Source organism: Sturnira hondurensis, unplaced genomic scaffold (assembly GCF_014824575.4).
Source record: "Sturnira hondurensis isolate 20B ecotype Veracruz unplaced genomic scaffold, ASM1482457v3 Scaffold0022201, whole genome shotgun sequence".
Lineage (NCBI taxonomy): Eukaryota > Metazoa > Chordata > Mammalia > Chiroptera > Phyllostomidae > Sturnira > Sturnira hondurensis.
This window is the reverse complement of record NW_028094832.1, coordinates 4184697-4212503: the sequence shown is the minus strand read 5'-3', so window position 1 is coordinate 4212503 and position 27807 is coordinate 4184697. Positions and strand designations below refer to the sequence as shown.

At 44.9% G+C, this 27807-nt stretch overlaps 1 protein-coding gene across 3 annotated transcripts in view; it reads left to right on the top strand.

Moving 5' to 3' along the window:
- Positions 1 to 19: 19 nt before the first annotated feature.
- The window catches only part of UTRN (utrophin), a 451811-nt gene continuing 424023 nt past the window's right edge, over positions 20 to 27807 (top strand). The window contains exons 1-2 of one of the 3 annotated variants that reach the window (XM_037034777.1): positions 20 to 900; positions 5512 to 5657. In XM_037034777.1, the coding sequence (XP_036890672.1) occupies positions 5579 to 5657 (79 nt within the window). In that variant the 5' untranslated portion in view covers positions 20 to 900; positions 5512 to 5578. Of the gene's footprint in view, positions 901 to 1097; positions 1181 to 1449; positions 1555 to 5511; positions 5658 to 27807 lie in introns of those variants that run through there. The other 2 variants (XM_037034776.1, XM_037034775.1) reach the window with 2 other exon arrangements.

The following is a 27807-nucleotide window of genomic DNA, read 5'->3' as shown; positions in this document are numbered from 1 at the left end:
CGGGCGCACGGTCAGGTGACTCCGGGCGCCACGTTCCCCGAGCCCAGCCGGCTGTGGCCGCCTGGGCCGGGCAGTGGTCGGGGCTAAACGGGGAGGCGAGGGAGGCTGATCTCCCGAAACTAAGTTGCTGGGCTGGTCGCTGCTGGGCGCAGGCAGAGACGGGGAGCAGGAGCGCTGAAGCGGCGCGGGCCGGCGGGCCGGACCTGCTCGGCCTCCACCGCCTCCGGAGAGCGGGCCCCTGGGCGCCGGGCCGCAACCCGTCCCCAGGGGGGCGCCTCGGAGCTGTCCCGCGCCCCACCCATTCTCAGTCTCCGGCGCAGCGCTCCAACAAAGGGGCAGGCCCGCGGCGGGGAGCGGGAGGAGGAGGAGCCGGAGGATCGAGCCGCTCGCGCCCGAAGTTGTGGAGTCGCCTTGCCTCGGAGGCGGGGAGCGGGCGGCCGCTGTCTGCCGCGGGCTTTCTCCCGCCGCGGGGCGAGGAGGAGCCTCCGGTTCCCGAAGCCGATTGGGGAGTCACCGGGAGCGGTGCCCCACTTCTTTAGGGTCATCTCTGCAGACGGAGAACTCTCTAGTGTTTGGCAAACTTGGTGCCTGCGCGCCTGTTTCAGGTTTGCACTGTTTTGGGACTGTTTTGTTTTTGGCGGAACTATCGGGCAGGAAGATTGCACAAGTCAGGGACATTTTTAATTGGGTGTCAAAACTCCTTTTTCCTTGCAGACCTCGACTAGGTCTCTACATTTTATTTTAAAAAACAAAACCAAAAAAAACGTTGCACCGCAAAACTCACGCTAGCACACTCCCCCGCGACTACTACGACCCAAACACATCCCGACGAGCCCCTAGCCCTCTGCGGACGCGGCGGCGGCTGGCGGGCGAGGCGGGCCCGCGGGTCAACCGGAGCAGGTAAGTCCAGGCATTACGGAAGCACGGCGCTGAGTAACGTGACCACAGCCCCGGGGAAACGGGGCGTGGGCTGCGGGGAGGACGGACTTCTCTGAGGCTCTTGCGCCCAGCATCAGCGTCCGGAGCTCCTTTTCTATACAGGGGCTAAGATGTAACCAACTTTTGCGTACACTTTCCTTGGAACCGGAGTTCTGCTACCCCGCGGTGAGACAGAGAATGACAGAAACTTGGAATGAGGAGGCGGTCCTGGGGATCCGTAGAGTTCCGAAAGATCCAACAGGTTCGGGGCTGCCCCTTAGCTTCCCCGATCCTCCTACCCCGCGGGGTGTGAGTCGCGCATCGGTGCCTTGCGCGGTGAGGGGCGCTGGGCCAGTGATCTCCGAGAGGGGACGTGGCCTCCCTAGAGGGCATGTCACACACGCCCCAGCCCGGGAAGGCGGGGCCCCGGAGGTGTCCGCTAGGAGAGGGTGCTGTGGTCGGCGGGCAGGGGAGCAGTTCCCAGCCGCCCGCCTGGCAGGAAACGTGCTCGACCTCCGGGCCGTTGCTGTTCCGCGGGTGGGGCTCGGAGAGGGGACCGGACGCCCAGTCCGTGCGCGGTCCCGTGCAGTCGTTTCTTCTGGTTTTCCGGACTCTTGGCATCTCTTGTTGCAACTGGTAAGATAATTCATGCCCACCCTTGGCCCTGCATGCGGGGCTCCAGTGGTCCAAGGCCACCCACAAAACCAACAAAGCACTAATTTTAGGCTGTGCAACTTTTAGAAGGCATGCTGTTAAAAGAGTTTCCCCCCAAGGCCCGGAAAGGGACTTACTTGTTCCAGGGAAGGAGAAAACGTACCCGACCTCCAAAAGCCAGGGGACCCGCAATTTATTTTACATTAAACTGGAGAGCCTGGGGTCTAGCGTGGGTCTAATGGCTCTGCTTTCTGGGATCCCGTGGGGAGAGGTTCCTCTTTCCCAGCCATCAGGTCACCTGGGTCACAGGCCTCACGGGTCAGTTTCTCTGGCTGTCCTTGGGAGGGTCGGTGCCGCGGTTGCTATGGCCCCATCGCTCTGAGTTCAGGGGAGCCCCGAGCCCTCGAGTCAGGGCCGGGGCTCACGGCCTCGGACCGACAGCAGCCGCATCCCTTGCTTAGTTGCTTGTACGGGCCTTAGGAAGCCGGATTGGTCCAAGCGGGCTGGTTGCTGGTGGGAGTGGGGGACGCTGGCCGCAGATAGCGCTGCGGGCCAGGCCGGAGCTGGAGGAACGCGAAGCTCCTGGGCGCTTCAGCCTCTGGAGTTCCAGGCGGCGAGGGCCAAGGTTTACAGTCAGTCGTTCAGCAACCCCCTCTACCCGTATTTACAGGACCGGGGAGATTGGTCTTTAACTCTCCTTTGGGTGTTTACATACACTTTATTGCCCCTGTAAACAGCATTAATAACTGTAGTAGTGACCGTCCCTTGGAACGCTTCCGAGAGTGAATGGCAGTTCTTGGCACTGGGAGGTGTCTTTTACTATGTATCAAGCAGAGTGCTAAACGCTTGCCCCTTTTGGCTTCCCTTTCAAGTGTCTACAGCTAGGGTTTTGGTTCCCATTGTAAATGAATGAATGGTTTTTGCCCGAGGATCAGCATCACATTTCCATCAGAATTGTACATTGGTGAATATAGTTGCCTTGTGTAATTCCCATATTATTTAAAAATGAAAACTTTTGCTTTCCCTTTAAAGCCACCCCCCATCCTTTTGCCCCAGATTGGTTTATTGCCACACACTCATGTCTTCAGGTCCATGTGACAGCCAGAGTGTTCCAAAGACAATGTTGGACCTAGAGCTGAGTGCATTGGGTTCAGTGAGAAGATCCAGCTAACCTTTGCAGAACACCCTTATCCGGGCCCAGAAACAGAGAGCAGTGGTAACAATAAGTAACAATTTCCAAAGGCTTTTAAAGCCTCTAAAGCAACGCCCCTTTCACGTACTCTGTTCCTTAACTAGCTGTGCCTGGGAGATGGACTTTCCTCCGGTGTGTAGATGTGAAATGCACGTAGTGATGAAACTTTGAGTCTGTCTCCTGGCAACCAAATATAAACTGCTGCTGCATTTATTGATTTGGAAGGAGGTGTCTTTTTTGCCATATGTTCCTCAACCTGGAGTGCCCTGTCCTTTGTGGCAGCAAGTGGCAGTTGGGAGCTGTCACTGTTTCTCCCTCCTTCCCATTCTTCTCTTGTCCTCTGACCCCCCTTTCTGCTGTGTCTTTGTAGTACGTGAGGGACTTTGATTACCAGGAAGAGAACATTGGAGACATTGTCTTAAGGACGGTGGCAAAATAAAATACCGTGTAATGAGGAAATATTAATGTGCACATGAAATAAAGTCCTGTCTAAACAGTTTACTTTTTTTATGGAGTTGGGTTTTGGGGAAGCACCGAGGCTAAGACCAGTGATGGAGAGCGTCAGAAATATCTCTCAAAGGGAACAGTCTGTTGCTTTCCAGTAAAGAGAATTTTGCTGGGCCAACCTGATTTTCCATCATAAAATTTTATATGCATTCCTCTGAACAAAGGTTTCAGTTTTAAATATAATAGAATACACTTAAGAATTCAGCAAATCTTTTACAGGTATGTACTCCCAAAAGGGAACTTAATCACATACTAATCCCGAAAGACTTAACAGTAGTAGAGTAATATCAAAAATAAAAAAAGTTTTTTATACTCATATAGTTTGGCGGACTGATGCTCCGCAATCCACATATTCCCTCCTGTGGGGGAGAAAAGTGTTCCCTCTGCTTTAGCAACCATCGCAGTTCTCGTCTGCCTCAAACTGTTCGACATGAACCTTTTTTCTAAGGTAATTTTGACGTCTTTAATATTATAACACATCCTTTTCAACCCATCAGGATAAAAATGTAATTGTTATATGTTACATATATTTATATTATAAAATAATATATGGTATTCCCTTGAATATCATGTGTCATGAAATAATATGTAACTTACTGAATGTTACATAAATATACAAAATGAAATGTAAAATAATATTACCCTGTGATATGTCCTTGAATTAAAGAATTGAGTTGTCTAATCCTAGCTAGCGGTAAACTCTGGTTCTGACATGTGTTGTAACATGTAAATTAACGTCCATTACTCACAGATTAATATTCGGATGTGTTGACCGTTATATTCCCAGTTAAATGGTTTGCTTATTTAATTGCCATTTGGGGTCTGCTCTAGAGGCTGTCAGGACAGAGCCATGTTCCTGACTGAGTTGTGACTCTGTCTGGGTTTGGGGAGCCTTGTGTTCCAGAAAGTGTCAGGGCAAAGCAGCACTTTGACATTCCTGAAGAAAACGTGATATTGCTGGATAGAATCCTCAACTCTTCAAATTCTACAGGTGCTTCTGACTGATTACTAAAGATTAAAATTATTTTGTTGAGCGATAGCTATACTCAGCAGAACTAATATGATGTACCTTCTGAAATAGAATCTGTGTCAATGATACAACGTTCGCTGTTCAAATGTATCTCTAGTTCAGACCATTCTGGAGGTCAGACCTGTATATCCGACTGCCTTTTGTTATTTCCACTTACATATTTCAGAGGCACCGCAGACTCAGCAAACACAGACTGTGTTTATTACTTCTTCCTTCAGCGGCGCATCCGCCAGAGCCCCCTGGCTCTGTGAGTGGCTGGCCCTCTATTCAGCTGCCCAAGATGAAACTGGGCCGTCATTTTGTACCTTAGTATCCTGCACCTCTCCTAGCCAACCAGTCCCCAAATCCCAGGTGCCTTCTTTATTTAACATCTAATATCCCTCACATCCACCCGTTTCTTTCCATCTGCCCTTGTTTAGGCCACGGTCATTTCCTGCCTGTGTGTGGTTACACTAGGGAGAACAGAAGTCTAAGCACCCGTAAGCTCTTTGGTTACATTTCTCACTTTCCAATAGTTGTTTCATGTGTCTTTCTCTGTATGTACAAGTGTGTGTATCGGTACACACATGTGCATACGCAGATACAGAGGGACAGGCATAGATGGACAGATCTGTGGGGCTCTGTTTGAACTTAAGTTGAAGACACTATAACACTTCATTGCTAAATATTTTATCATGTGTCTTCTACAATCAAAGACACCCCCTTGCATAAGGACAAAGCCATCGTTAGCCACTATTAAAGAGGTTTAGTACTGACAATGATATTGGCTAGTTAACAGCCCAAGTTTAGATTTTTCAAATTACCCCAAAATGTGTGCTTTGAAAGATTCCGAATTCAGTCAAAGATGACCTAATTGAATTCTTCTCATCCTTGAAAACTTGGTTCAAATGTCACTTCAAGAAAGCCTTCCCTAATTGCCCAGGGCAGATTGCATTCTTCTGCCATGTGACATGTGACTCTGTGCTTCTCCTCGTGTGTCTGTAGAGGATCTGAAACAATTCACCGTGTGCTTAATCGCTTAGTGTCTGCAAACTGCACGACGGCAGAGGCTGTGTCTCTTTTTGCTCGTCATATCCCCACCGCCCAAGTCAGTACCTCACACATAGGTGCTGAATAAATGGTTGCTATCTAAAACTGTGTATGACTATATATATTACACGAAATATGTATTGTGTATTTTTTCAAGTCAGTACTTTCTTTTTCTCCTTAGGTATTGATGTCTTAAAAAGCAGAGAGGATTTCGTCAAGTGTTGGGATTTTATTGGAAGTCAGTGAGGATGGCCAAGCATGGAGACCACGAGGTCAGGCCTGATGATGGGCAGAACGAATTCAGTGACATCATTAAGTCCAGATCTGGTAGGTAATGGAAGCCTAAGGAAGTGAAGGATTTTTATGCATACACTTCTTAAAAGACATGCTTTTTTTTTTTGGCTTGTATTGCACTGTTCTTGTGAGACAAAGTTTTTGTGAGAAATATAACTCCGACGAAGGAATATTGTAAGAGATGACATATGTCTCTGAGTGTCTGCTCGTAATTTCTCAACCCAATCGAATCTCATCGTATGTTGACTGGCATTGCTTGGTGACACTGTGGCCTGTGTTCATTTATCAGACTGACCCCTTTAAACACAAAAAATACCACTGAGCATTTTTTTTCCCTTTTTAGCCTGTTTTATGAAGTTGAAGGGATTCTATGCTTAAAGTAGGCAGTCCCACCGTTTCTGGCAGGATGGGTCTTCTAAAGTTTCACGTCAATGACCGGTTCCTTACCCCATTCCTTCTGGTGGCCAGGGCGAGGCCGACAGCCATCTTGCCTTTTGCTTTCATTTTTGAAACTTCTTATGAACCTTCTCAAGGGACATTCCCCCTCCCCCCCCCAGGTAGTCTAATAAACTAGACTAGGTAATAAGCTAGACTAAGACAGATGAACGGTTTTCAGGTGAGCATTTAAACTGGGGAGCTAAGGTAACACTCCTTCCCCCAAGTCTTGTTATATAACTGAGTGCTTTTTCCACTCTTGCTGTTCAAAGGAGAGACCTGGGGAGTGTTTTAGAATTCAGATGCCCTGGACCCCCGCAGACCCACTGACTAAAAATTTCTGTATTTTTAAAAAACTTCAAATATGAGTGTTAGGCAGGCTCTAAGAGGAGATATTTTTGAACAGGCTGGGCTTTTCTGAGCTTTGAAAATTACACAGAACTCCACCCTGGGTGTGAACACTATACTTAAGTAACTTCGAGAGTTACTCTTAGGTATAAAATTACAACCAGTGTCTCTTAAAAATGATAATAAAAAGCGAACATTATGTTAGGAGCTTATTTCTTATTCTGTGGAACTGTAGAAATAGGCACTGAAAATGAGCTCTAAATTAATAGATACCCACATTTCTTTTTATGATATGAATACTGGTTGATTGGTAAAGAGGGAGAGAGACATTAGTTGGCTGTCTCTTGCACAACCCCATCTGGGGACCTGGTCAGTGACCCAGGTCTGTGCCCTGACTGAGAACTGACCCAGTGACTTTTTGGTCCACAGGGCTCTGCTTAGTCCACTGAGCCACAGCAGCCAGGGCTAAAATTCTTTTTGTTTTAAGTGGTTTAATCATATAAAGTACTATGTAGATATAAGGGATGATGGCTGTCTTTTTAAGAGGATAAAATGTGTGTCCAGAACTTTGTAACTGTAAAAACAGGGAAAAGAAAGTGAGAGGATGTTATATATTCATGCTGATCACGTGCTATGAATTGTGAGGAGTGTGGTCTTAAATAGCGTCCACTTCTATTACAGTGAGACCTTTGCTATTTAGAACTCTGCACTGGAACCACGCCCATAAAAAGTAATTATGTAGGTGTAGAAATAGCAAGTATCTGTGATGAGTGTACATGACTTCCGAAGTATTCTTTAAATTAAAAAAATCACCATTTAAAAAGACAACTCTCATACACTATTGTGGGCCAGTGGGCAGACATTCGCATGTGTTTTTTTAACGTATTTGTATCACGACCCATTAACTCGATTTCCAGAGTTGTTTCCTACAACACATAGAAAGGTACAAGCAAGACGTTGATCACAGCATTTTTATAATAGAAAAAATTGGAAACACTGCAAAAATTCAATATCGAGGACTGGTTAAGTCATTATTTCCCGAAGTAATCTGAAAGGAGCACAGGTTCTAATGTATAATTTAAAGAGGATGTCATGGACAAGTCGTTTTAGGAGGAAGTTGTTGACTTGCTCTGTTCAGTTGGTGCAGAGCATCCGAACATACTGTGTAGAGTCTCAATGGAGCTAATTAAATGAGAGGATGGTCATGAAGTAGCAGATCGCACATTCTCAAAAATGTTCCTGATATGCATCCTGTATAAGCACAGAAATCTGTTCTTAAAGTTAAGTAACTGTGTGTAATATGAATTCAGTTATGTGAAAGTTGTGTTTTCAAACAGTTTAGCAGATTGTACACTAAAATGTCAGTAGTAGTTATTTTGGCATTTGGGGGTTATTCCTTTTCTCCTTTTTGCTCTTACGTATTTTCTAAAGTTCTGCAGTGGGTCTGTAATAGTTAGTTTTTATTTTTAAGGACTCTCAAATTGCTAAGAGTGTTTTAATGCCACAGCGATGACTGTCACATTTTTTTTCTTGGTGGCACCTACTTCAAAACACATTGAAAAGTTAGCTGTCGCATAGCTGAGATATGAATCACATTCTTTTGGCTGGATTGTGTTGCAAAAGCCAGTAGATAAATTTGGATTTGAAAGGGCCTGTTTGTACCAATTCTGCTTTTTGGAAGACACAGTTTTGCTTCTTTTAAGGTAAATATTAGTATAGTGGTAATGTCTTTTGGTATGCCAACATGTACAGGTTGGAAAGGGATTCTTTTGGTTCAGATTAAGTCAAAGGAATCATCTACATATTATGTGTATTTTTAAAGATCCTTCTTGGACATGGTCTATGCCTAAGTTGTTGCTTTTTCATTATTTGAAGGAAATGTTTTCCTGTAGGAGAATTTTGATTCTAGACTGCTCTTTTAGGTTTCTTTCTTTTGAGGATTGGCTATAGGGGAGGGAGTGAACATTAGGGTGGAGAAAAAACTAACGTTGAGAGTCAATTGATTAATTTAATCTCCTGGTTTATGAAGATTCTTCCTTCTTCTCTCCTCCCCAAACCATTAAGTTTGGAAGGCTAAAAACCTGGCATAGTAAAAATAATTGTGCATTTTATATTAAGTCATTGAGATTATTAATATTGCCCTCATTCAGTATTACTTGGCTTTGTGATGTATATGAGGTTTAATTTTTTTATGTGATTTCCACCTTCTTAACAGAATTAGGAGATTATCAAGGATGGGTGACAAAATAGTTTCATGGATTTATAATACCATTCCTTTCTTTATGGTTATAGCATACTTACCTTGAATTTGAGTGAACTTTAGAAAAGAGCTTGAAAGAATATCAACTTTAATGATTAAGAGCTTGGGATGGGGTAAAAGACCTTTCTTTCCCTAACTTAAACACTTTAGTGAGTTTGTCATCAGTGACTTCATGTTTGACAGCCTGAATTAGTGGGCTTCGGAAAGCTTAACAAGTTAGTAAATATTTTGAGAGAGTGGGCCAAGATATAGAGGCGCTTGTTTGTTTGTTTTTTTAAAGGGAAGCATATTGCCAGTGGAGTCTGTGAGGTGTACATTTCTGCTGGGAACATTTTAAACATGAAATAATAAAACAGTTTGGGATGTGTATCAAGTCAAAGACTATGCTCATTGCTACTTCGTTCTGTTAATAGCTAACACATGTGAAAGCTGGTAACTCAGACCAAGTCATCCTTTTCCGTTGTTCTCAGTTCTGTCGTTGGGTTTTAAGCTGGAGCCCCCCTCACAAGGGTAGATCTCAGGTCTAAAGACAGAGTATGAACTTGCTGCGTGTGAGGATTTACATAATCTGGGGATTCAGTTATGGACTCTCAGATGGTAAAGGGCCATTTGTCGAATGAATTAGTCAGGTGAGTGCTACATTGTTTCATGATTCTGTAGGTTCTTTAAAGTACTTAAGGTAGGAAGCCCGAATGTAACAATTTCACTGTTTCTCCTTTTACTTTTTCTCTTCTAGTCTAAGTCTGGGAAATAATTGCTGAGGAAATTTTAGAGGCGGTATAACCCCACGCCTGTGAGGCGGTTGCCCAGCCTGTGCACACCTCCAGTGAGTGGTGGGATCTCACTGGTGGTGACGATGAGGTGGCGATCATCAAGCAATTTACGTTTACTGAGCACAGACCACAGGCAGATGTGGTGCAAGAGTTTCATCCTCACAACTGTTTTACAGCTGTCTAATGTGAGCCACACAAGACGTAATCGACCGCACTGGCCTTCCACTTCCAAGGACCCAGCTGAGCCTGTCTCAGGGCCTTTGCAGACCCCCTTTATACCCGTCTTTGTTTGCTTGACTCCTTGTTATCATTTAGATTAAGACTTAAATGCCATCTCTGAGAGATCTTCCGGGACAGATCTTTAGAAAGCTCTCCCAGTCACTTTTGACTACATCACTATACTTAAATTCCCTCTATGTTCTTATCGCTTTGTGGCACTTTTCTTGTTTTGTGTGTCTATTAATGTCCTTCCCACTAGAATTTAATTTCGGAGGTGCAGGGACCAAGACATCCCTGAGACCAAGCCCAATGCCTAACTCAGTAGGTGAGCAATGAGTGTTTATTCAATGCAAAAAAAACTTAAAGAGCTAGAAAGTGGCAGGGCTGGGATTAGAACTCAGGTGTTCTGACTCCAGCAACCCTGCATTTGACGTCTACCTAGTGCGGAGTCTCCTGATTGCAAGGTCGTTTATTCGGTTGCTCTTGGGTAATACTTCGTCATTTTGTGCCTAAACCTATTGCTTACAGATGTTCACAGTATTAATTGGAGTTATACCTGCCTCTTCCTTTATGTTACCTCTACCTTTTCTCGCCTTGCGACCCCAGCCTGTGAGGTGGGGCTTCCCTGGGACCTCATAGCCCCGCCAAGGGAAGGCCAGACTGTTGGAGGCATGACCCACTCACGGCTCCCGGGCCTGCCCTGGCCTGCCCTGGCTCTGGTCTTTGTCATTTTCTGTCAAGAGTTAGCAAAGGGGAAAATACCAGAGGGCAGGCAGTCCTCTGGGTGGAAGGTGGAGGAATGGATAATCTGTTTCTGACGTGAATCCCCTTTTCTCTTTTCTTCTGACTGTTGCTCAAGGCTTTTCACTGGCTGGCGAAAAAAGGTAGTGGATTTCAGATGCACTGCGATTTGGCAAAGTTTGAATCCTGGTCTGATGCCCAGATGGGTATCTGTGGATTAAAAGGGTTGGTAAGAGGTAGGGGGAGGGGGGGTGGAGAGGGTAGAAGAGAGGCCAGTGAAGTAAAAATAAAATGAATTATTTAAGATGAAATATTATACCTGGTTACATTTACAGCAAAGCCTTTGAAAAAGGTGCTATATTTGCAACAAAGTAAGCTTGCTTAGCAAAATTCAGTTTTATGACAATTATGAGGAAGATTACTGTATTCGTTTATCTTCCAGAAACCTTTCTTGATGAAGGAAGGACAGTGGTTAAGTTGTATTTCAGGAGTCACTGGAGATTTTTCTAAGAGCTTAAGGGACTGTGAAAAATAGCTGGTTTTTTCCCTCCTGAAGCTTTACATGGCTGGCATACCTGGGCTCTGAAGGAAGGTCTTTGAGCAGGTTTGGTTTTTTTCCATGAGCCCTGGGGATTTGTGCTGAGGGACAGGTGACCCTGATGGAAATTTGGCTCTGACAGAGTGTGGAGCGGCTCTTCCCCTAAGGCCTGTACAATCTTCACCCTCATTGTGCTGAGATTAGTGCCATCACAGGGAAGTTTTCTGGACTGTTGTGATTCTCCCGACTTGTTCCTGTGGTTGTGAAACCTTGTGGGTGACCCACTCACGACCGGAAGACCTGAATTGCTGAGCATATTCTAGGCAGAGGAAGTACATCAATGATAGAGACAGAATGGAAAACTCAGTTTTATTGAACCATATTTGAGGCCAGAAGTTTGAAGTAGATGCTGATACGATCATTTTTCAGGAAATGAGGGATCATGTAAGGTTACTGAAGCGGTTGTAAATATTAGTTAAAATTTAATCAAGAACGGATACTCAGGTGGTTTCAGATGGAATTGCTAGAATTTTCCTCCCTTAACTTGTGCCTGGAGGAAGATATATTTGCTATACTATTATTTTTGTATGTCTTAACCGTATAATTATAGGTGCATTCAGTTCAGTATTTGGAATGTAAGTCAGTGTGAGTTTTTAAATACTTATGTATTTACTGTCAGAAGGATGGCTTAGGAGCTGAGAAATCTATGCTAGGTCCAGCCCCTTCACTTTTGCTTCTTCTGACCCTGGATGTCCATGTCGCCTGCAGGAAGGAGACTTCCATGCCACCTTTGCACAGCCAAATACCTGAGGTTTATTTCCATCCCGTGGGGCTTCCCTGTCAGAAGCCCGTTCTCCTGGCCTTGGGTAAAGGGGACTACTTTGTGTGTGCTCCTGTGTCAGCTAAGCTGAAGGGCTGGGGTGGTCAAGCCTCACATCAGTTTTGAGAATTCACTTTCTTTAAAAAAAAATCAATTTTGTTTATCACAGCCTTTGAACTGAAAGTGTGAAGTGTGAGAATAACATTTCATAGGTGAATATTTTCAAATGAACTTTTTTGGTAGGTAGGTGGTTCGTTAATTTTTGCATTTGATTATGAAACAAATTTTTTTTTGAAAGGGCGGAAGAGACACATAATCACATTTCTGACGTAGCAGGGGAATCCAGTGAAAATATCACTTTATGTCCCTAATGTTGCGCAACTTGGCAGTAAATGCAGGTGCTGTAGTTGAAAACGTGTTATCTGCTTAGATCTTCTCTAATTTCATAGTTTCTGCTTGCAAATTTCTTTTTCTTTTTTTAATATTTATTTATTTTTAGAGAGAGGGGACAGGAGAAAAAGAGAGGGAGAGAACCATCAATGTGTGGTTGCCTCTCATATGTCCCCCACTGGGGACCTGGCCTGCAACCCAGGCATGTGCCCTGACTGGGAATCGAACCGGCGACCCTTTGCTTCACAGGCCCGCGCTCAATCCACTGAGCCACACCAGTCAGGGCTGCTTGCACATTTCTTTTGTTCCCTTTCCTTGTTAAGATTTTGTGATGCTCTTTATGTGAAGAGACTGTGCGCGTGTGGTGGTGGGGGGGCGTGGCATTTTGAGGTTGATACTAATTGGTTGGTTCTCTTGCTCCTGGTAGTCTGTGTGTGAATCATATCAACATCAATCCAGTAATCACTACACAGATGTATGCATGTGCTTTTATTTTGAAAGTCTGGTTTTGGACTCATTCCACCAACCCAGGCTGCATGTCACAACCACCCTTCGGGATTCCAATTCAGTCGTGTGAATAGGGTCCCGGCATCTGGAGTTTTAACAAGCTCCATGGGTTATTCTGCTTAGTGCCGTTGATTTATGGACAAAGGAGGCTGACTTAAGACTCCCAGAATGAGAGAGAAAGTGGTCTGTGCAATTTAGAGGAGCAAGGAGAGCTCTAGCCAAGTGTTAAAGATTATTTCTGCTCATAAACGTTTCCCTTTATACAGTTTCAAAAGGTAACAGCTACCTTGGTATTAGATTTTTTTTCTTGGGTCTTGTATTTTGAAGAGGTCGGGGTGTGCCGAGCAAAGGTAAGCCTGGGGAAAGTGGGTCAGGAGAGTGAAGACACACGCTGGCACGGTTCTGATTCTGGCCCATTGAATCAGAGGTCGTACCTTACCGCTCAGCCCTGGAATACGTCTTCACTGAGTCCCTGTGCGTGGAAGGCTTGCTTCGTTTTCTGTGCTTGATTGATCTCTTCATCCCCACTTCCCTTGCTCCCCCAGTGACTGCCCCCGTCCCCCCACCCCGTTTTGAAGCCTCCTTCCTTCAAAGTTCAGCATAAATGCCACCAAGCATTCTACCCTCCAGTCACTGAGACAGAATCCATCCCTTCTTCCTGCTCACTCTTTATTTTTATTTATGCCTCTCCTCGCTTGTATATGGGCTTATGCATGCTTTTCTAATTTGGCTTTCTGATGCTAGCTGGTAGCTTAGTGTCCACAACCAGTAAGTGCTCTATAAAAGCTTACTGTGTACTTTCATGATTTAAAAAAAAGTCAGACTTGCTTCCATATGCACGCCATTTTCACTCAGCAAATGGTTGCCCTTCAGTCCTGTTGCTAGATGATGGGTTCAAAGGTGAATAAGACATATGTGTGTTATTAAGGTACTTCCAGGTCCCTTGGGAAGAGCGGCATCCCTAGATATCCCTGCACAGAAAAAGGTCATGGAACACAGAAGGAAGGACAGGGTCTTGCCTTGGTGGGCGTGAGGGGGCTGGCAGGAGAGGGCCCTTGGAGGAGGGCACTGAGGAGGGCCCTGAAGGACTCTGAGGAGGCAGCCATGTGGGCAGAGGAAGACGGGGCGTTCCAGGGAAAGAACACTGCCTCTGAGTCTGTAGCTGGTAGGTGAGTGTGGCCTGGGCTTTGCTGATGGTTGGTGAGGTTGGGGCCAGATTTTGAAAACTCTTTTGAAGCAGGCTAAGAGGTGTGATCTTTTCTCTGTAGGGAGTCATGACCGCATTTGAAGTGGGTTAATGACGGGCTCACTGCTGTGTTTCAGAAAGACAATCTGGTTGGCAGTGTGAAGGAAAACATTTAGGAGGGAGCCCAGTTGCAGGGAGGCAGGGAGCAGGTTAAGAGTTGAGAAAATCGCTGAGATTAGAGAGGGTGGAGGCTTGGAGAGCGGTATGGGTGGAGCGAGAGGCGGGGGAGGCTTTGAAAGGCAGCTAGCGTTGGTCACAGTGCATCTAAAGCCTCATTGTACACTTCACCTTCCTGCAGAGTGTTTCAAACCATGTTCAGTTTCTCAACACTTTCAGTTAGTAGCTCTTCCTCCAGAAACCATGGTTTTAACTTGACTCATTTCTTAAAATTTGAAAGATAGCTTTACTTCTTAGTGAAGTTGACTACTGCTATTTTCCTTACGTTGCCTCTTGGTCAGTTTATTTAGGAAAATTTAAATTGAATGAACTTTCAATAGCATTTGCATTTTTCTACATACATATTCTGAAAAAAGTTTATGCTTCAGAGAAAATGAGATTGATTAAGTGAGAGAGCAAATAAAGTTTTTTTAATGTTTATTCAGTACAATATCAAAGTTCTTTGAAGAGGTGCTAAAGAAAGGTAATATTCTCATCTTAAAGTGAAGGTGATAGTCTTCGGCAGCTAGAGGAAAATCCATGTGCAAACAGAGCCCAGAAAACTATTTCAGAGGGACTTAAATTGTATAGAATGTTGCATGTGATGCTGAGAGTATAATAAAATGTCATCCTGTATTACTGATTCCGGCCTCAGGTAGGATGAGAAAAATGCACATTGAAGATAAATTAATAGCAGATGTTGAGAAATACCTCCTTCATTTAGGGAATTGTGAAGTGGTGGAGAGGTCACTGGACTTCAGTCCGTAAAGCTGGGGTGCTAAGAAATCGTAATTATTTGGGCAACAGATGCTTTTCGTAACGTGAGGCTTTACTGTGGAGGTTTGGGGAAGAGGGGGAAGAGGGAGTTGTAACTGTCATTGTTTCTCTTTTAAGTTCCATCTTTGAAATCTGTTCAGTAGACTAACTTGAAATTCTAGTCTAGGAGCCAAGTGTTTCAGAATGGTGGTTGCCTTGACCTTTAAGAAAACCGAAGGTCTCATTCGAAGTCTCTGCACTTTGGGGATGTACAAAAAAATCAGATTTTTGATTTTGCCAGTTTAATTGCCTGTATTGGCTGTGATTCTAGCTTTTTTTAAGATTCAGTTCTGTCTTAAGCAGTGGAGATCATTAGGAAGGATTTCATTTGTCTATATCTGTGTCTGTCTGTCTATCTATCCATCTTATCTATCTGTATAAGACATTTTGAATGGCATTTTATTGTCTTGCTCCTAATATGCGTCATGCCCTGGGATCAACACAGGGTGAGCAAGACAGAGTTCCACTTGTCGATTGTCTTTCCTCTGAAGAGGGCAGTTGCACAAGTTTTTAAGTAAACAAATTAAACAAGTGGTTACACAGTTTGGAAAGTAAATCGGCACAGGATGCTGTGTGAGCTCTTGGAAGGGGTAGCTGGTGTTGCGGGGGCCTCAGGAAAGGCGTCTGGAGAATCGGCGCGTACCACAATATCTGAAGAATGGGTGAAAGCCAGAGCCAGGGTGGGGAGGGGGAGGGGGGAGGGCTGCCACGGTTGAGGGAATCAGCGGTGTATCAGAAGTTTGGAGGTGGGGACTGTGAGTCCCTGTGGCTGACGAGAGATGTGTGATGTGGAGGCGAGGCTGGCCAGTTGAGCGTAGACCACTTAATAGGAGTGGAGTGAGCCACACTGGGGAGTTTCGACTGTGTCCCAGGGGTAACTCTGAAGGGGTTTTAAGAAAAATCCAAATGTTAAATTTAATATCATTAAAAAATAATGAGGTAATTAATACAAATAAATTTACAGGAAATGATGTACTGGATAAGTGTGTGCCTGCATTTGAAAATTTACCAGCTATTAATATTTCGATGTATGTGCTTTAGGTCATGTCTTAAAGAGCTGATTATGTCCACAAAGAGAAATCTTTTTTTTCCAATTTTTTTATTTAATTATTTTTCAAGTACAGTTTTCTGTCTGTTACTCCCATCCCATTCCACCCCCCATCCTCCCCCCACAAAGAGAAATCTTAAAACAATTTTGAGTATAAACAAAAATCAAGCTGCAGAATTTATGGAATGGGACTGTATATAGAGTCCGAATACCTACAGAAATCACTGTGTAAGGTTTATGTATTCCTAAATGTACCCGAACATACAAAAGTGCTCGGCCGTCAGCATTTCAGCCGCAGGGGGAATGAAGGTCGGCGCTGCCCCTGTCTTGCCAGGCGAGTCTGCGTCGCGCGCCGAGGCGTCCCTGCAGTGCTGTGCCCCGTGCCCTTGTACTGTGGTCCAGTGGCATGCTGGAAATATTTCATATTCTTCCAAACCTCATCATTAAAAAAAAACCTTCCAATTTCTAGGTACTTTCCGCACTACTCCAACACACCCACACTCCTGCGTGCACACCCCACAACATCAACCTATCAACATCAATTTGGGTAGAAGGTCACATATTTGTTGTCCCTGCCCCCCTTACCCCCCTACCCCCCACCCCAGGGCAACTGGAGAGGCCCTGGGTTTGGAAGCCTTTTTGCCGTCAAGAGGTTTTAAGCAGAAAGCTGATTCGATCAGATTTGCTCTTCGGGGGGAGAGATGACTCGGATCGGGGCGGTGGGTGGGGCAAGGCTGAGGCCTGGAGGGCCACTGTGTGACTGTCACAGTCCAAGGAGAAGTGCTGTTACTCACCTGAGCTAAGGAGTGGTGGTCGGGCTGGTGGAGAGGGGAGAGTGGGAAGGCTCCAGGTGGCAGATACATGTGATGGGGTACAGTGGCAGGGAACCGGCTTCAACACCCGGCCGGGGAAGCCTTTCTGTGAAGGTTTTGGGGAAGGAGGTGGGAGATAGATCCCTACATAATCGCCATCCATCCCGGGAGAGTGGGTGCCCCCATCTGGGATCACATCCTTGAAAATGGGCAGCTGGAGTCCTGACTCTTTCATGGTGCTCTTTAAAATACATTCTTAGCATTTCTCAAACTTTCATTCAGAACTGGGCAGTTTCTGCTTGTATTTGCTGAGTGTTTCGACTGCCCTTCGAAGGAGCATCTGGAGAAACTGGAATATAAAATGGTGGATTGTGGCTGTGGAAGCTAGGAACTACACAGTGGTCTTTATTTACTTAAATTTGTTTAAACTCAAGAGTCATAGGAAGCTGACTTGCAGGTTTCTAGTCCGCTACTGGGTTGGCTTGGGGAGAGAGGAAGAGGGGCTATTGAGAAATGCATGCAATGCGTACATTCTTTTTTTACACATATGTCTCTGTACATTTTCTGGGAAAAAGTGCCCACAGTTTTCATTGTATTTTCATAGGAGGTCTGTGACCCACCCCAAAGTTGAGTCTTGTTAGGGTTGTTTCTCTTATGTCATTCCTGTCTTTTCTGATGGAAACTAGACTGGCAGTCTGACACTCTGGCATGACCTCAGGGTCCCACACTCTTGCCACGACCCACGTTCTGAACCTCATGTTGCCCTGTTGCCCCAGAGCCTTTTAAACAAAAGACCTGGTTGCTAGAATGGGTGTGGGTAGATGTAAGTGGGAAGGACACCATTTCTGATCATGTTTGACCCAGTTTTGCGTATAATGAATTTTTATTTGTTGATGAATCTTTCCCTTTTGTTGCTAAAAGTGGCAAATAATCAGACATAAATTACTAATTAGTCTGGTTCAGATTTTTTTCTGATTAATAAAACTCGGGCTTCATCAAGCTCTGGTGGAGTGAGTATCAATGCTTTATTTTTCCTAACATCAAAGGTAATTTACTTTTAAAAAATTGTTGATGTTTTGTCACTTGGAAATAGGCCAGCCAGTCTTCCCCTGACTCATGGAGGTAAGAGAAGTAGCTCTCACCCGAGGACCCGGCTCTCCGATGGCCACCTGTGTGCCCCTGCTGACCCACCTGTCTCTTCCTCCCAGAGTGACCAGGAGGGTTTCATTCCCCCTGTTCTTCGTCTCACATCCACATCAGGCCCCTGACAAACCCCCGCTCTCCGCACCTTGTCATCAAATTGTGTCACTAGTAACCTCATTGTTGAGATGCTGTTCTGTCCCCCCTCCCCCAAAAGCACTCTCATTTCTCAGTGATTTTAGCTTCTGGTTTTTTTTTTTTTTTTACTGTCACTCTCTCTGAAAGTTACTTTTGTGGTAGTGATTTCAGTGTAAGCAGAAATCATCCTTCCAGCACTCCACTCTCTCGGTTTTTGAACTTCTCTTCACCAACCACATTATCATTTATGGCTGCAGCCTCTCCATAATCTGAATTTTAAGTGTCATGCTTTTTTAAAATCCTGACACAAGGATATGCTTATTGATTTTAGGGAGAGGGGAAGGAAGGGAGAGAGAGGGAGGGAAAACTTGATGTGAGAGAGAAACATTGAAGTGAGAGAGAAACATTGATTGGTTGCCTCTTGCATGGGCCTGGACTGGGGGCCCAACCTGCAGCCTAGTCTTGTGTCCTGACTGGGAATTGAACCCACAGTCTTTCAATTTACAGGACAATGATTCAACCAACTGAACCACCCTAGCCAGGGCAAGGGTCGCGCTTTCTGCCCATCACATCCCACATGTCCAGCTCACTCCCTCTTACAACCTAATTCTAGGCGTCTCTGACGCCAGTGGGTTCTACAGTCTATCAATCCTATGACCATTATGCTATCTCTCTCCATGTTCTTGCTTTGCTCTTTACTGAGACTTACAGCCCATTGCAAATACTCCTTTGCTCCTGCCTTTAATTCCCTTGCCTTCCTCGCTTCTCAGAGCTGTGCCAAGCCCACCGTTGGGTTGGTTAACTCTAACTGTCCACCTACTCTGTGCTGGCCTCAGTGCAGAGGAACATGGCTGGAGGAAAACCCACAACCCTTGCCCCATTGTAATTCATGATCACAGTTGCAGCCTTAATGCTGCTTGGCAGTCACTCTCCCATTATCTTAGATCAATATTGTATACTGTCCCCTTTCTCCTGAAACATTAGTACCTTCCTCCCCATCCTGACTTTCAGCTGATGACTTTGCCTACCTCGTCCTTAGAAAACTGAGGGGAAATCCACAAGGTTCAACACCACATCTCCCACCGATCGGCTCTTCCAAGTGCACCCCGCTGTGTACTGCATCCCATCCTCTCTTGCTTGCTCAAGGACCTCTCCTCTGTCTTCTGTATGCCTACAGTTTCCCTGTTTTGTGGATGCTTTTCATCGGGATGCTGTTACTATCTTTCTTCTAAAACACGTTGCTCCTGATCCTACCTATCTCTAGTTATCACTCGACTTCCGTGTTCCACTTCATCAAAGAGCTCCTTCGAAGGGTTTTACTTACCCAGAGTTGGAATTCCTTTCCTTTCATTCTCTCCCAAAACCATTTTAAATGGGCATAGCCCCTATCATTCACTTAAAGCAACTCTTAGCAAAATTACTAGAGGTTTTCTTGTTGTTAAGTCCAGTGGTCAGTTCTCAGGATCTTCATTTTACTTTATTTCTCAGTAGCATGAACACAGTTGATTTTTCTCTTCTCTGTGATACACTTTCTTTCCTTGGTACCTTGGATACACCATAGTCTCTGATTTCCCTTTCATCCTCCTTTGCGGATTCTTCTTCCTGATGCCATCGGAGAGCCCAGGGCCCAGTTCTCCTTATCACCACAGTCCCTCTGGCACCTGCCCGGCTCCTGGTTTTAAATACCTCTGAACACTGGACTCAGATTTCTATCTCTGGCCTAGCCCTCTCCCCCGAGCCACATACCTGCATTTCCAACAGCCCACTTGACATCTCCACTGGTGTGTTCAGTCTGAACTCCCGACCTGCCCCTCCCACCCCAAACCTGAACCCACAGTCTCGCCTATCTCTCTTATAGTTGGTCCGATTCTTCCCTTTGCTCAGGTCAGAAACTTTGGAGTCATCCTCATAGTCCTTTCTTTCTCCTTTAACCACATCTAATCCATCATCGAAAACTGTTGGCTCTATTTTTGGATGGTAGTACGGAATCTGGTCATATTTTTCCATCTCTGCTGCCCCCACCCTGGTCTAGGTCACCATCATTCTTGTCTGAATTTCTCTAGTCGCCTCCTCAGGGATCTCTCAGCTTCCACCCTTGTCCCACTGAAGCAGGTCTCAACTAGCAGCAGATTGAGCTTTTAAAATACCAAGTACGTCATGTCATTGTAGGCTCACGATTCTGCAGTTACTTCCCATTCTATTTACAGTAAAGAATGAAGACCTTACAGTGACCTCCAGGGCTCTGAGTGACCCTGCTTGGCTTCGTATGGCTTGCTGCACATGGGGGTAGGTGCTCTTCCAGGTCGGAACCTTTGCCTGGTGGCCCTGCCTGTTCACTCTGACGTCTGGTAACCGTCTGGCTGACTCCTTCCCCTACGAGACCCACTCGACCCCCTGATTGAAACGGCACAGCCTGACATCTGCAGCATCCCCACCCACTTTCCCGGCTTTACTTTGTCCACAGCCTTTATCACTGGCTGGCATGCTCTGCCACTTCCTGGTTTGCTGTGCTGCCATCCGTTTCTGTCCACTGGAAGGTCAAGTTCACCAGGCAGGTCCTTTGCTGGGTTGGACGGCGAGTGTCTGGATCAGTACCTGGCACGTATCGGCAGATACATGCTGAGTGAATGAACAAAGTGTGCCTTTTTTCTTGCTTTCAACAAATGTGTAATCCCTAAGAGAAATGACAGTTTAATCTTTATTGTATGTCCCTGCGCCGATTGACTATCTCTTAGTCAGTCTGCGACTGTGTTTCCCCGCTGGCAGTGCCTGGGGTTTTCAACGGTCAGACGTGAGAAAGAAGAGGAAGGCCAGTGTGGCGCAGATGCACGTCAGTGGGAGGTGCTTAACTGCCCTTTCTTCTCCGAGATTGTCCTTTACTTAGAGAGTATGTTAATTTTCTCTTTGGAACAAAACTATTCATTTAATGAAGTGATGGTGACAGTTTTTCCGTGAGGGGAATTCTGCCAGGAGGAAAAGCACCAAAAGGGCCAAGTAAAGGGCTCTTGAAAGTGAGGATGCTAGTACTTCGTTTGTTCTGTGATTCGGAGCCCGCCTACCCTCCCTCCTTCTTCCCTCCCTCCCTTCTTTCCTTCCTTTCGTGTTGGAAGTCTTTCTGAAAAGGAGTCTTAGATGAGGGTGCATTTTAGGAACGTGACCTTGCTTTCATCGCTGCTCTCTCTAATGTAGAGCTGACAGGGGGGGCGGGGTTTCTACGAAGCAAGGTTGAAGGGATGGATTAGGGTTAGGGACCTTCGTGCTTTTTGGAACATAATTTAATATCACCACCTTAGTTGATACATTCTAGAAAAACCTGGGTGCCCTACTAAAAAGAAAAAACTTACACCTTGGTCTCAGAGAAGAGTTAGGGTCTAGTTTCGGTTCTGCAAACAACCAGCCTTGTGACCTTGGATAAATCAATCAGCCTCTTTGCACAATTCATTGATTTGTGTGGACGAGGTGACCTCACACTGATAACTTTCTCAGCTCCGAAGAGCTACATTGTTAATGCCTCACTGTCACAGCTGTGCTGTTGAAGGGCTGTGTTCTGTTGCCTCCTTCCTTATTGCTGTAATTTTGGTTTTGTCTGCAGTGCTCTTGTGATCTCCCTACACATCCCCTACGCTTGGATTCCTAAAGCAGTCTTGTTGCTGGGATTATAGAAGGGATTTCGGGATGGGATTTGGGATAAGCCTTTTATCTCTAGGTGGGACGGCACAATATTATTTTATACAATATTTGAAAAGCACAATAAGGAACTCCTAAGGATTTAAATTTCTTTTTTAGTTCTGTGTTTTTAAAAATTTTTTGGTTGTTGTTGAATTAAAGTTGTCTGCATTCCACTCCCCCCCATTGCTCAATTTCTCTCCCCTGCCCTGCCCATCCCCCTCCTACATCCCTTCCCTGTGCACCCTAGTCCCTGGCTGGTGAGGCTCAGTGGGTTGAGTACTGGCCTGGGAACTTAAAGGATTTAACATTTTTATCAGCACTCTCTGGTACTGTAGGGAGTGGTTGAATGCCATATCAGATGATGTGATTTTGAACCTAAGTGTGGCCACCTATTGGCTGTGTGAATTTGGGCAAATTGCTAAGCTGCTCTGTGCCTCAGTTTCCTTATCAATAAAGTGGGGATAGTGCTGGAACCTACTTTCTTGTGTTGTTGTAAAAGTATAAAAATAATATATGTAAAGCACTTAGGTACATAGCAGTACTCAATAAATGTTAGCTATTAGTACCACACAAATACCTATTATAATGTGAATGTATTCTTTTCAGTCTTTGAAAATTAGCATGTAAAAAGTTTTAATCCTATCACACAAGCAAACTTTGTGTTTTAATTTCTTAAGTATATGTAGAATTTTGCTTTTTATTTTTTATTTTTGCTCTTTTCTGTTTAATAAGAAGACATTGTAAGTTAGGCTGAACATTTTCAGGTCATTTTATAGACCTTTAGATGCTCTAATTAATTCTTACATTGAAATCTTTTACTTATTTTTTCTTGTGTGTTTAACTATTTGATACATTTTTCTGGTCGAATTTTTTTTTTAGAAAAACCTCTCTATTCATTATAAATCCCTCCTCTCTTGTGTTTTCCCCCCACCTAAGGCTTGGTACTATTGATTTTTGTCTAGAGTCACTATAGTTGACTTATATTGTATGCTTTAGCAGAACCCCCAAAATCTGATTTATAATCAGTTTATTTAGATCATTTGTGAAATATAATTGAGAGAGGCTAAACTGGCGTATCAAAGAAAACTCAAAATCCCGTGGCTCAACCAGGACTGAAGTTAGTTTATTTCTCTTGAGCGTTACCGTACAGAGTGGGTGGTGGCGTCCGCGGCCGCGCTCCACGAGGTCTCTCGGGGATCCCGGCTCCTTCTTCCTTGTGCTGCCATTCTCAGTGTTGTCTCATCTTGGCAAAGGCTGGCCTCGCAACATGAGGTCCAGCTTCCAGTCTAAGGAAAGGGGAAAGAGAGGGAAAGAGGGAGCGGAAATAAGCAATTTCATTTGGAAAGGAGGTGACCCAGAGGCTTCAGTCAGGATGCCCTCTGCCATCCCTTGGCTATAGCTTAGTCACAGGCCTTATCTAGCTGCAAGGGAGGTTGAGAAATGTGGTTTATGGTAAGGCATCTGTGTGCAGAAAGTGAGAGGGAATGGGGAAAGGGCTGGATTGCTGATATTAAAGAGAAGAAGGTGAGAATGGATAATGCCAAATAAACTTTTATAACAACTCGGTGGGCCAGGTTTAAATGTAGGCTTCTCCAACCCCTCAGAGTTCCATGCCAGAACATGGCTCCGTTCTGCACTGAGAAGGGCATTGCACACAAGGTGGTGGTCACACTGGCCCACCATCCGCGGTCTCCCTCCCTCCCCCACCTGCAAACAGTGGTGTGGCCCGCCCTTGGGAAGTGAGCTCATTTAGGCAGGATTCCTGGGAGACCGGGACCCTAGAGTATGCTTTAGAAGAGGTCGTACGGGTTCTGGGTGCATCTGTGCCATGAGGAGAAGTGCCGCTGGGAGAGGGTCAGAGAAGGGCCCTCGAAAAGGCAGTGGTTACGGCTCCTCGTGTCCAGATCTGAGTGTGGAAGTGTAAGGAGAAACATGAACTTGATCTAGTTCTTCAGGTTTTCCACTGTTCCCTCGCTACTGCTTCCTTACCACTCATATTTATTATTGCATACATTTATAGGTTTAAGCCACCATGCGTAGAACATCTTTGGAATGAAGGGAGAGTCATTTTAATGGATGGTAAGGGTTGGGAAGGGTGCAGTGACGGGGGCTGGAGAATATTCTCTTAAAGAGGATAGTTGAAAATAGTTTAATGTTTTCAACGGCCTGGAAAGAAAAACCTTTGAGTGGCCCTTGTGATTCAATGGCAGTTTGCCCAGACTCCAGGGAGCCCAGTGTTGAGACTGAAAACTAGACTCACTTTGAAAATCTAGGAAAAAAGTGACTACACAGTTATAAGAATGTGCTTGAAGGCTTGGATCCTCTGAGAGCCAGTGAAGCCCTGGCATGGCCTTGGCTTCCTCTCTGCTCAGCCTTTCAGCTCTTTCCTCCCGTCTTCACTCAGACCTCCTGACAACTGGCTGATGGGAACTGTGGCTGAAATCTCACTTCTGAGACTGCCTTTGGTTCAATCCAGCAAGACACCACCTCCCTCAGTTTGGGAGTGGGTTATGAGGCACTCTCGCTCTTGTATCCAGAACAATGATGCATTTCAGAGTTAATGATTTTTTTTTTTTGTTTCAGAGGGTTTGTGCTACATATCCCATAAGGATGTAATGTCTATAGGGACGGTGTCTGTAATTAAAGATGTTACTATTTCTGTAGTAAAATAAATGAATATTCACACTGAGTGGAATGCAAACCAGGTTATAAATAGTCTCAAGTCAGTTCGGGTCACATTTTGCTGCCGAAAGGGTTATACATAAACCCCATGGGTCTTTCAGAGCGTTCAGATGCTGGTTTCGTGGATAAGGGAGTGTGCATCTTGTGTGATGGTGACTGTTTTCTCTGTGTCCAGTGTGTGCCAGACACACTCGTGTATCGGCTTTTGTGGTGATCACAACAGACCCAGGAGGAGGGTATTTTATTATGCTTTTCTCTCCCTCTCTCTTGTTTCTCATTTGCTGCTTGGAATTTAGGAATGTAAGTCACCTGGGAATATAACTTTCTTTGTGAATTCCTCCTTCACATTTAATGGTAGCGGAAAGATGGTACAGCAGGACAAGTGCCGTTGGAGGCCACCCTCCTTTATGACATTGACTCTTGAGAAGATGCCTCTGAAGCTCACCCAGCAGGGTCAGGAAGTGGGGTCAGGACCTGCCCTGGTCTGCAGCTTATCCTCCTTCCTGCAGCTGTGTGGCTCCGCCAGGCCTGGCAGGGCAGGCGCTTAGGGCGCTGGGCCAGGACCCGGGGTGTGTGGGCTGGATGAGGGTGAAATGGAGGGCAGAGAGGGGAAGCTCTGGGTGTTTGGTGTGATAGCAGCAGAGGTCAGGGATGGGGGACTTGGCTGAGGTCTGACACTAGTTGGGCAGGGCCCGTTTCCAGAATCTTGTTCCAGTTCCCATAGCAGTGGCCATGGGCGCTCCAGAAAAAGGAACAACTGCATCGTAGAGGTGATGAGTTTTTGTGTTAGTCAGGACTGATTAGTCAGTGTATTTATTAGTCAGTGTATGTATTAGTCAGGACTGTGGGTGGGAGGGATTCTGCCTTTATGAGCATTAAGACAAAACAGCCCTTCTGGGTGGCAGTTGGATGAAGTTGGCCCCTCTGGAGACCGAGAATCTGGTGGATTCTCTAATCTAAGTGAGTCCGATGGATTCACTTAGTGGCCTGTGTCCTTGTGCAAAGAATCACTGTGCCGGCTGCATTTCAGTCCCCTTGCCACCATGGCCTGGTGCTTCATGCAGTGGGCAGACGTCATTACTGGGATGTGGCAGTTTGGGATTGGTACGGATCTGTAGGAAAAGCACTTCCTCCATGTTAGAATGCTGGGAATCACTTCGTGATGACCCGTGGAGTAGTCGTGACTGCCATTTGGCCAACGGGAATGTGGCGGCGCTGTGAGCTGCTCGGGCTCATCCCAGGAGTCAGTGGCCCGTGGCTCCTTCGCTCTCCTGGTCCCCACCTCTGAAATGGAAGAGACGGATGAGCGATTTCAGGGCCTATTTCCCCCAAGTGTTTCATCCTCCATGATTACACTTCTCTTCTTTTTATTATATCAGAAAATACACAGAGTGGTATAGATTGATATTCAGACCTAGGTGATCTCAGGTGGTTCGTACAGACCCCATGGCCGTCAATCACGTAGTTTGTACTACAGGGGCTCGTTGGGTGCATTTGACTGGGAAGTACAGTTACATTAGAAGAAAAGATCGGAAATGAGAAGGTCTGGGTAAATCTTAGTGCACCAGTCCTTTGGTCCAGTGTCTTCGTTTGTGTGACCCTCATTTAACATTAAGCATAATTTGTTAAACTTTCACTCTGTGTAATATAGGGGTCCAGGAGCCTTAGTCAAAGTCAGTGTTTTTTATGGAGGTATCTGGATATACATTAACCTTTTATAATTGTAACAGTTAGTTACACCATTAAAGTTATCAATGTGTGAACTAATTGATTGCTCACTAAATCCAGAGCACATGAGGAAAATTAATTTGAAATTGAGAAAGTATTTTCTAAAAGAGCAGAAGGAAGCAGAGAGCTAAGCTTATGTGCTGGGACCTTCTTTCATTTATTCCCTACAATAATCCTATGGGGAAAATGCAGTTGTTTCTATTTCAGATGAGGATATACCTGAATTATTAGTCAGGTCTTCCAGGAAGGGGTTTTTTGGGTAATATTTATAAGACTTACTGTCTTATTATGGATTCCTACAGAAAGTTACATAACGGGTAGAATTTAAAAAATACAACAAAAATGCAGAGAGAGGCAGAAATGAATTGATTGGTAAGATAAGGCCAAGAGGAGACAGCGCACAGAAATTCTGCTTGCTGTATGTTAGGTGCCCTATCCTCTTGTTAAACTTCAGGTGCGAATTTGTCTTTGAGTATTCTATTAGGCAAGGCATAGAGGAAGGTGATTAATTACTAGGGTGACATTATCCATCAAATTTTTCAAAGATGTTTACTGATGTAGTCACAGTTTTCTTTTTTCCCTTGGCCCTGAGGTTCCAAAGGACCTTTTCCCTGGAACTTGACAATGACACTGAATAATACAGAATAGGATACCTCTTCAGCTATGCGTGATATCTAGACTAGTAGAACTCTCAGTTGTGGCATCCTTGATTGTCAGCCAGGCACAAATTTGTAAAATTATTTTTTACAATACAGACCAGAGGAAGTTCTCTGGTGATTTGCCTTAAATTGACAACCAGGTTAGCTCAGGCTGGGTAGCTCAGTTGGTTAGAGCATCGTCCCGACACACCAAGGTCGTAGGTTTGATCCCCGGCCAGGACACATATAAAAAACAGCCTATGAATGCATAAGTAACTGGAACGGAAAAGTGATGTTCCTCTCTCTCTCTATAAATCAGTAAATAAAAATTAAAAAAATGTTTTTTAAAAACCAAACAGTTTAAATGATTCTGGTATCTCGGTAAGTTATCAAATGTTTGTAATATGAGGATAGTACCTACCCTTATCTTTCTTTCCCAAGGTAACCTTTAAAAAGGGATCCTCAAACTTTTGCTGTCAGAAAACCCTTTGATATTTGATCATTTGTCATAGTACTTTGTCTATAGTTGTGCATAGCTGTCTACTCTTACCGTTAGTAATTCCCAACATAAGCATTCTTTCTGCGTTTGTTCTGTCCTCTCCTTTCCTGGAAATAGTTTCCAGATGGGATTTTCTTTTTCTCTTTCTTTCATTCTTCTTTTTTTTTTTTTTTTGAGAAACCTCAAGTCTTTATGTTTTCCCTTTTTTGATCTGTTTTCTCTTTTCTCAGTTTCATTTTTGGCTTAAGTACTCTGCTTTCAGGATTTTTTAAAATACTCTGTAACATATACTGAAAGTACTTGCCAATGTTAGGAAGCTGCAAATAATTCTGGTAATTATCCTGCAAATCATTCTTTAAAAAAGTTTTAAGAGAGGGGGACGGAGGAAGAAAAAGAGGTAGAGAAACACTGATCTGAGAGAGAAACATGGAGAAGTTGCCCTGTGTGTGCTCCTTGACCTGGGACCGAACCTGCAATCCAGGCTTGTGTCCAAACCGGGAATAGAACTGACCACCTTTCGGTTTGCAGGATGACGCCCACACTGGCCAAGGGAATGCTGCAAATAATTCTGGGAATGAGG